The sequence below is a fragment of the Solanum tuberosum genome, unplaced genomic scaffold (genome assembly GCF_000226075.1).
Source record: "Solanum tuberosum cultivar DM 1-3 516 R44 unplaced genomic scaffold, SolTub_3.0 scf00240, whole genome shotgun sequence".
Lineage (NCBI taxonomy): Eukaryota > Viridiplantae > Streptophyta > Magnoliopsida > Solanales > Solanaceae > Solanum > Solanum tuberosum.
This window is the reverse complement of record NW_006239164.1, coordinates 297,601-308,154: the sequence shown is the minus strand read 5'-3', so window position 1 is coordinate 308,154 and position 10,554 is coordinate 297,601. Positions and strand designations below refer to the sequence as shown.

The 10,554-nt window shown below is 27.5% G+C and overlaps 1 protein-coding gene across 1 annotated transcript in view; it reads right to left on the bottom strand.

The window, feature by feature from the left end:
- LOC107062530 (putative B3 domain-containing protein REM15) overlaps positions 1-8,136 on the bottom strand; it is a 12,882-nt gene extending 4,746 nt beyond the window's left edge. Inside the window, exons 1-8 of the mRNA XM_015313237.1 lie at positions 7,984-8,136; positions 7,442-7,718; positions 7,142-7,254; positions 6,281-6,551; positions 5,975-6,093; positions 3,825-4,095; positions 3,201-3,325; positions 1,954-2,007 (exon numbers count right to left, since the gene is read on the bottom strand). Of these exons, the coding sequence (XP_015168723.1) occupies positions 1,954-2,007; positions 3,201-3,325; positions 3,825-4,095; positions 5,975-6,093; positions 6,281-6,551; positions 7,142-7,254; positions 7,442-7,718; positions 7,984-8,136 (1,383 nt within the window). The remainder of the gene's footprint in view (positions 1-1,953; positions 2,008-3,200; positions 3,326-3,824; positions 4,096-5,974; positions 6,094-6,280; positions 6,552-7,141; positions 7,255-7,441; positions 7,719-7,983) is intronic.
- Between the last annotated feature and the right edge of the window lie 2,418 nt (positions 8,137-10,554).

The window sequence follows — 10,554 nt, the reverse complement described above, 5'->3', positions numbered from 1 at the left end:
ATATATATATATATATATATATATATATATATATGCTGAATTTTAAAATCGAGGTACATATTTTATTTGTTTAAATTAATTGGTTGTAACTGATTTTCTTAATTAGAGGAGTAATTGAGGATTTTCAGAATACATGGGCAATTAATTTTGAAAATTTAAATTAATCAAATCACTTAATATAAGTCGGAAATCACAGTGTATTCATGTTTAATTAATTTCATTTTATTATTCTTTTGAAATAATAAAATTCATTAATATTATTAATTAAAGACAAAAATATATATATCTTGATAAAGTAATTTAATTTATTTTATTTTATTACTCTTAATATAATAAATTCATTAATTTGATAATCATTATACACATCAACATCAACGTATATAAAATAATAAACCTGAATAAACAAATTATAACTACCTATCATTAATTTCGACTCTCATATTCAAATACGTAATTACTCATTTATATATTTCCTTATCACATTCATACATTGTGAACGTTCATGAAATTGATTGAGAAAATAGCCAAATGCCCCCTCAACCTATTATCGAATTCCCAACTACACACTTATGTTTCACGGGAGTCCTATCACCCCCCTAGACTATTTTAAAACGGAATAATTACACCCTTAGATGCTAACATGGCACAGAGAGTGTCATCACTCTCTTGGAGGCATGTGAAAGTCAGAAGAATTGATAAATAATATTTTTAATTTGACTTTTTGTTAATTATATATTTTTTACTCTTCTCTTTAAGTTTTTTGTTTCTTTTTCTTTTTCTTTTTTCCCCTCTATTTCTCATTACTCAACATGCACCCCACCACCATTTCCTCCACCTTGAACCACCATCACTACACTAACCACATCTTTTTATCCATCTTCTAATATATATTTTTACAATTTATTTCACTATTTTCTACAACTAACACGGCAAATCATCAAATAATTATTAGAATTATTACTCATATTGTCGGAAAAATCAAATCGTCCTTAATCTCATTATTCCAAAAAAAAAAAATATCACAAAGTAAAGACAAAAAAAAAGGCAGAAGAAGAAAGATAGTAGAAACAAAACCTAAAAAAAATAGAATTATTAAACACCTTCCATCATAAAATACATTCTTTTATTGAATTTTTTTAATTATTGAAGAAATTCAGTGAATTAAAATAATAATTATGACTATAAATTAAATTTTTTCGGTGATGAATTTCATAAAGCAAACTAAACATGAGTTTTGGGTGCATGATCTGGGTCATCCATCTTTTTTCATTTTTATCAATCTCAAATTAGTTCAAAATATCAACACCATTAATCTACCTTTTCACCGATTTTAGGTCAGTAAAATACATCAACCATCAGATCTTATCTTCAATCTCTATTGTTGTTTGGTGAAGACCCAAGAATTTAACCATCGACAACCCGTAAATAAAATATTACAAATTTGGTGTCATGAAGACAAAGAAACAACATAATAAAAAAATTCAAAAAAGAAAAGAGATGAGTAATCAAGCTCGTCAAGGTGCATGAAGGATGATTTAAAGTGATGAAAAAATGATAATAAATATAGCTTCAATTTTTTTCATGGATGACTAATTTGGAATAAGTAAATGAAAAACAAAAGAGAAAAGAAGAAGGAGGAATAAAAGAGTAAAGATATTTTTGTAATTAATGAAAAGAGGATAAAAAGGAAAAAATAAATACAAATAATAAAAATAACAACTGGCAGCGAGTGGGCATCACTACATGTTGAGAATGTGGTTGTCTAGTTTTAGGGTGGTATATATTTTATTTTTGAAAAATTCAGGGGGGTAATAGGACCCCCGCAAAGTATAAGTGTGTAGTTGAGAATTCAATAATAGGTTAGGGAGGCATTTGTCTATTTTCTCAAATTGATTAAAAGAAGTTTATAAGTATCAAATTCCAAAATGTGAGATTAATTTTGATACAACTAACAAGTCGAGTTGCTTCAATGTTCCACTCTCTTTGCAACTTTTCCAGAAAATTTGCCTGCAAAAAATAACATTATTTTATATAAAAAGTAGTTACAAAATCTTCTAGGGATGTTATAACATTATTTTATATAAAAAGAATAATTACACAATTATGAGAAATGTTAGCAAAAAGAAACTACAATTGTATAGAGATTTATTTTACAATTACCTTACAAGTGATCTATTTGTATAATTATAAATATAATTTTTTAGCGCGCAGAATTTAAACTAGACCAAAAAAATGTATAGTAATACTTTTGCATGTCATCATATTTTCACTTAGTGCGGGGTGTAATTCAGTTGAGGAGTTGCCGACATCTTTAACCTAGTGGTGGGATTGTGGGAGTTCGAATCTCCTCACTATATCCCCTTCTCCAAATCACCTCCCCCCTCAAAAATAAAAATAGTCAGAACATAAAATTTAAACTCGACAAAAATAGATGAAAGAACACTTACAATGGAATTGTGCTATAGGTATTTTCCCATTCTTGATGAGTTCAAATTTGTAAGCATCTCCTACTTGAAGTCCATTTTCTTCTCTGAATTTTGTCCATCCATTCATAATTCCAAAATGATGTGACTCCCTCCCAAGCCAAACTGACCAACATCTTTGTGCTTCATTTTTAAGAATCATCTCACACTTTCTATTCATCAATCCATTTGACTTTGCAAAACCCAATGGAAGATACTACCATAAGAAAAAAACAAATTCCATCATGTAGAACAAGTTAAATAACATATTAAACGCAATTCTACGAGTGGAGTCTATAAAGTGTGATGTATACGGAGATTTTATTCCTATTTTGTAAAAATACAGTCCACTCTCAACTCAAAATAAGTTTCAGTTATCATCATAAAAAATAAAAAAAAAACAGAGGACTTATACAAAAAGAGTTCAAGTTTTGTACACACGCACTTGATGTTTATAACAAATTTAATTTATCAGTTAATTAACCTTGATTAATTAGTAATTATGTATTCTCAATTAAATTTTTAATCACTAAGGTTAATTTTGCAAGGTTAGGTGTAAACACTAGGGGTAAGTGTATAACTTTATTTTACCTACTACAATAATATAATAAGAAAATCGAATAAATTAAACAACCTACTATAACAGGTTAAATTACACTAACAATGTAAATTCTTTTTTCTTTTGAGTGTATATAATTATTTTAATTAACCCAAATAAAATCAGTTTAAATAACTTACCAAAATTGGCTTGCTGATGCAATAAGGTTTGATGGTTGAAACAAAATAAGGATGATCATCATCACCACCAGAAGTTGAAGTAGATACTTGTGCATTCAGAGGATTTGAGGGCTTTTTCTTAATGTCTGTTTATTTATTATAAAAGAAAAGAGAAATAAACATAATAAGAAAGTGGAATAATTAGGATAAAAAGAAAAATATAACAAGTGGACATGTTTCAAAAACACAAAAATTACGTGACACAACAAACTAAAGTTCTATATTTATTAGAAATAGCGGTAGTTTTTAAAATATTACAAAATATAACAATAGTTTAGGATTTTATAACAAGATATACACATGAATATAGTCCGATAAAGATATGATGTATATGCACAAATACACTTATATATGTGTGGATACAATGTATTTTATTATTGCTACACACATGAATACAGTTATTTACTATAAATATTGCATACACATGAATGCACTTATTTATGGGCGTGAATACAATATATTCACTATAGAGATACTACATACGCATGAATACACTTATTTATGGGCATAAATACGATATATTCTGCTATATTATGAAACTAAAATACAAAAAACAACATTTTAGACCAAGATAAGAAAACTTGCCTTGAAACTTGTGCATTGAAGTTCCTCCATTAGTAACAACTTCAAATTTCCATATTGGTGTCTCTCCATTAGTAACAACTTCAAACATTATTCGATCTCCCTTCTTTAGGCAATTATCGACCATGAATTTATACCATCCATCTCTAATATTGACTTCAGTTCTCCAATAACGAAACTTTAAATTCCACGATCTTTGTCTTTCATCTCTTATAATCAAATCGCATTTCTTGTTGTTCAGACCGTTCGAATATGCAAATTGTTTAGGGATATACTGAAATGATGTATACCATTACACACATAAATGTTAAACATTTCATGTTCTTTGTATTTGCACTAAATAGAATTCTAATTAGCAAATAAAAAAACAATATAAGATAACTTTCGAGTCCTATATGCTCAGATTATTTGATAATTTGTAGGTTTACCTTTTTTAGGGGTTTCTAACTAATGTGTACCATAGAGATGTACTTGCAATAATTGCTTATTAAGTAAATTTTCGGGTCGTTTAGTAGCTGGTTAGAATTGTGCAGATATTAGTTATGTGAGTATTAGTAATGTATAGGTATTAGTTATTTCATTTTTTACTTCTGCATAAGATAATAATTCAATAAATCCCTCGTAACGTATATATGTGTTAGTTATGCGGATTTATAAATTGTAAGCTAAACATCGTCTATAAATTTTATACATGAATAACTTATTTCTTAACCAACTATTAAACATTGTGTAACTTATACAATAATTAATAAATGTATAATTAAGTTGCTTCTTTACTAAAAAATAAACAACCCCAAGGGTGTGTTTTAATATGGCGGGAATACTTTTTTTAGAAAATATTTTTCAATTTTTCCATGTTAATGACATTTCACATTAATCGTCTCATTCTCAGTGCTTCAACACCCCCTACCTCCAATCCATCTCTACCCCCATAGTCCCCTATTCCCACCTACATAGTCCCTTTCCCTGTACATTCTTTATAGTGTTTATCTAGATTATATAAAATATTTTTTGTTTATTTATCAAGCACAAGAAAATAAGCAAGAAACTCACCTATCTTACGAGAAAATATTCTCCAAGATAATACTTTCTTAAGTTCAATGAGGAGAAAATGACAGAAATATCCCCCTAACCTATTAGTCAATTCTCAACTACACACTTATACTTCACGGGGGTCCTATACCTCGTAAATTTTTTATTTTTGATATTTTGTGACCCTTAAATGCTGATCTGTCCAAGAAGGTGAATACACCTCTTGTAGGCACGCAAGGGTTCAACAAAGACATATAATGACTAAAATTGAATTAAATAGTCCATGTGTCAGTCTCTCATTGGAGACTATATAATTAATTCATTTTTTTTTAATTCTTTCCCTTTTCTTATACCACAAAATTATTATACCCATTTCATGATTTCTTCAAGTTTTTCTCAATGTCCTCCAATGGTGATCTTCTAAATTTCGTCTCTAGGAGTTCCAACTCAGTTTGTAGCTACTGATTTATGCTTAGTTAATCATACATCAACCATTTTTAGCAACAACAATCACCTAACTCATAAGAAACTTTCATATATGAAGCTCAAAAATGGAGTTTAAGTTTTTTCTTAAACCCCTCGTAATATCAGCAAAAAAAAAAAAAAAAAGTCAAACCACAATGAACCAACAATGGTGAATTTGAAATTTCACTTTCTAATTTCATTCTTACCAAATTTGTTTTTCACTCCCACATTTGTGAATACTTATTGTAAATTTTTGTTTTGTGTTCGATTTCAAATTGAAAGTTTATGTAGACTAGTTATGAAGTTGTTCTTCTTTAATTTGGTATAGAGATTTTTTACTCATTTTTCTCTTATTATTCTCTAAAGAATAATGGAAACTTTACATAATTTTAGGGGATTATTAAACTATTATTTTGATTAAGTTTATAATTTACAGGAAAAAAAATGAATGTACAGTGATTCATCGCGTGTGCTGCACAACTTTGACATAAAACTGGTTATGACTTTTTAGGGAGGTGATTATTCCATATTTAAATAGTTCAAGGGGGTAATAGGATCCCGTATAGAATACGTGTGTAGTTGAGAATTAACTAATAGGTTGAGGTTTTTTTTTTTTTTTATGGCTATTTTCTCGTTCAATGAGTCTTGAAACTTACCAAATAACCTCTTGAAATACAATATTGTGCAATGGTGCACTCAAAATGAGATTGAATAGTAGCAGCTTCTGCATGGGAAGAAGTCTTATTTGACAACTTGATGTTGGGCCTTGATTTTTCTGTTACATTAATGTCAAGAAATTAAAAAAATGATGAAAATAATTAAAATATTAGTTTTTGTTATAAAATAAACATCATTTGGTTTCGCCGTTAGTGAATAAGGGTGAACCAATTAAATTGAATCCCCTTGACTTAAAAAAAAATATCGATAATAAAACAGACTTATAATTAAGATGAGAAACTTGCCTTGAAACTTCCTCATTGGAGTTTCTCCATCAGTAACAATTCGAAATTTCCATACTGGTGTTTCTCCATTAGTAACGATCTCAAACATTATACGGTCTCCTTCCTTTAAATACTTTTCCACAGCAAATTTACGCCATCCATCTCCAATATAGGTTCGATTACCATTGGAATTTAGCTTTATATTCCACGAGTTTTGTCTTTCATCTCTTAAGATCAACGCACACTTCTTGTTGGTGAGACCATATGCAATTGCAAATTGTTGAGGCAGAAACTGAAATGGTGTATATAAATGCAAATAAATAGGCTATTAATCTTCAAATTTACACCAAATTTATAACACCAATTAATAAAGGATAAGACACTCATAAGAAAAAAAGATGACGTGAAGATATTGACAAAAAAAAAAAACTAGTACATAGTTTTTTTATGAGGAAAATGGAATTCTCTCATGAAAAATTCAGATAAAGACAGATACAAAGCGTAAAAAAATCTTTGATGGGTAAAATAGACAAACAAAATTAAATTAAGCTAAAACATTTTTTTCTTTCTTGCAAGATGGAAAACACTGAAATTTTGAGGAATGACATTAGTCGAGTTAAAAACTTTACTAAAGTTTTAAAATACGAAAAAGTAAATATATTTGAACTAACTTAATAGAGTTCAACATCTATTATATATAGATAGAAAGTAATTTCAGTCATATATAAATAATGTAATTTTTCACTGACAGAAATTTGAATAAATCTCTAGCCCCAAACTAACTCAACTCATGACAGAGTAAACTACTTCACAAAATAATTCCTATGGTATATATTGCTTTAGCCTAAAAAATCTTAAAATTGTAATAATTTTTAGACTTACCATAAAACCTTCCGAAAGACAATATTGTCTAATAATGCATTCAAAATGAGGTTGACCAAAAGACTTGTCATAAGTAGTCTCATCTTTATTCTCGTCCTCGTCCTCATCCTCATCTGAGATAAAAGTTAGAACTTTAATAATATGAAATTTCAAATATTTAGTTTAAAATTAATATTTGTCAAATTTAACTTCAAATACCACATATTTAAAAGTTCAGTAATACATATATATATGCATAAAATTCAGGCAAAAATGGCTAAACATGGAAAATAAAAAGTTGAAAAAATAAGTTGAACTTGCCTTGAGACTTTTTCATTGGAGTTTCTCCATGAGTAACAACTCGAAATTTCCATATTGGTGTTTCTCCATTAGTAACAATCTCAAACATTAAACGGTCTCCTTCCTTTAAAAAGTTTTCCTCAGCAAATTTACGCCATCCACCTCCAATATAGACTCGAGCACGAATACTGCTGGAACTTAGCTTTAAATTCCACGACCTTTGTCTTTCATCTCTTACAATCAACGCACACTTCTTGTTGGTGAGACCATTTGCAATTCCAAATTGTTGAGGCAGTATCTGAAATGGTGTATATTATAAGTGCAAACAAACAGTCCATATTCTTCAAATTATAAGGGTTCAACATCTATTCTATATAGATAAAAAATAATTTCAATATATAATATATAAATAATATAATTTTTCATCCGTAGAAGTTCAGATAAACCCCTAGTCCCAAGTTAGCTCCGCTCATAACAAAGTAATACTACTTACACAAAATAATTCATATTATATGGTATTACTTTAGCCTAAAAATTCTTAAAAGAGTAATTTTGAGACTTACCATAAAACCTTTCGAAAGGCAATATGGTCTAACAATGCATTCAAAATGAGTAGTCCCTTCCTCTTCCTCTTCCTCGTCCTCGTCCTCGTAAAGATACTCTACGTATTCTCTATCACAATGACTTGAATCAAAGATGGAAACTTCAAATTCCATATCTCCTTCATATTTGAAAATCAACAAATCTCCTAATTGCAAATCATGTTCCTCTACAAACTCTTTCCAATTACCCTTTTCTAATCGTCGATCATTCACTTTCACTAACCATTTTTTACCCTTCCTTCTCAATATTGCATGTTCATATTGATCGTGTCTCTTCAAATACTTCAAGAAACCTATAGGAATTTTCTACAACATAACAAATAAATCTTAATTGAAATTAAAATAAATTATTCATAAGAGATGATATATTTAAAGAATTACTACTTACAAGTCCATTTTTGAATCCTGGTAGAATTGGTTTGAAAAAATGAGGTTTCTTGGGAGGGACTTTCATGTGTGTTCTTTTTTGTTTTTCCTTAGAAAAAAAATGAATGAATTTAGTCGAAGGGAAAGTTATTAATAGAAGTATTCACTCCGATTTATAATTTATCTGTCTTATTTTCATTTTTAATTCTTTATAAGAAGTATGTTTTTTTCTTTTAAGCAATTTTTTAATCTATTTTATCACCTGATATATTTAAAATTATTAGATTTAAAGATATTTTAGTATATTTTATTTATCTTAAATTTAATGTCTAATTTCCTTAAATTTTATGTTAAATTAAAAATCAGATAAATAATTTAAAACGGAGACGATATATATATAATAATAATAATAGGCAAGTTGCTTTTCATATTCTGAGAGGACAGTGTTATCCAATGCTAATAAATAAATAATAATGGTGTACATCAATATTATTGCAATAAATGTTACCATGTTTAGTGACTCCCTCTTCCCTGCCGTTTTATTTTAAGTTATTTTTTCCGTCTCATATTAGATAATACTGACACATCTCATATTAGATGGTAAAGCGTAGTAAAAGAATATTAAGTTTTATAGTATATTATTAATATCTTATTTAGTATTACTTTTAATTTATATATAATTAATTATATATTATATTGTGTATTTATGTGTGTATTAGTAATACAATTCCTCCCAAGATATTTTTATTTTACAAAGCTAAAGAGCGTAGATGATATTTTTATTGATAAATATTTTATCCTATATTGTGAGCCATGGTGAAACTAATTTTTTTTATTAAGAATATTTAATTTTTTTGTTGTACTACAAAACGTGTTTTATTTATTATACTACATATTTAAAATTTAAAAGTACAAATTTAATATTTTTTTTCTTTCTTAAATTTCATGTCTAATCAAGCTTAAATACATAAAATAAAAAGTTATAATTAGATTAAGAAGAGCAGAAAAAGTTATTATTAGATTAAGAAGAGCAGAGTTTATCTCTTTGAATGGCGTGCAAAATTAATAATTGATCGTTCGACATTTGATCAAGAGTTAAGTTATTTATACATTAAATATGTTATAATATTAATATTATTTTTCTACCTGGTATAAAATCCAACATCTAGTACATTATTCGATAAGCAATTAAAAGATTTACATAACTAATACTATAATACTTTCTCTGTCCCTAATTATTTATCAACTTTTTTTTCTAGTTGTCCTTAATTATTTGTCCATTTTGACAAATCAAGAAAGAACAATTTTTTTTTTACCTATTATACCATCAATTAATACTTTGACAAATGTAGAACTTCTTAAAACTCTTAAGTTTTTAATTTATCCACTTCATAATTAATAAGGGTAAAATAGTAAACTCACTATGTCAATTTTTTTTTTTTAATAGGTGTACCAATTCAAAAATGAATAAGTAATTAGGAACGAAGAGAGTATAAATTCTAAGAAAATGCATTATTTTATTTATATAAGAAAAGTTAAAATAACTAATAACTCTAGCCCCAGGCTAAACTGTCTCCTTAATTTAAAAATATGTGATGTGCTGAATATTTTTAGAAATGATATATACTCCTTCTGTTCCTATTTGTCTGTCACAATTTTTTTTAATTTTAAATGTATTAAGAAATTAAGTAAGTTTACTATTTTATTTTTATTTTTATTTTTTTTAAGTTAACTTTTTCATTAATGAATATGAATTAATTTATTTTGATTAATTAATTTAACCATGAATATAAATTAGTCACCTAGTTTTTTCATATTGATCAAATATATATTTTCAAGGATAATAACTCACACGAATAATATAAGAAGAATATTGTAATTTGTTTTACGACTAATATTCAATATCAATATTAAAGCTCAATTATTTTAAATATGAGCCGCGTAAAGCCTCATTTGAGAAAAAATGCTCCCTATTAAACAAAATTTCATACTCAAAACTTAAACCAACGTGATAAGGATAATTATAGGTTCTCTATATAGATGTTAATTATTTGATTTTGTAGGGAGGACAGTACCTTACGTATTCCAAAGGCAGCTTTCCAGAATTAGAAAGTTGACACCTTTTCAATCAGACAAAGGACCAGAGAAATTTATAATTATGACTTT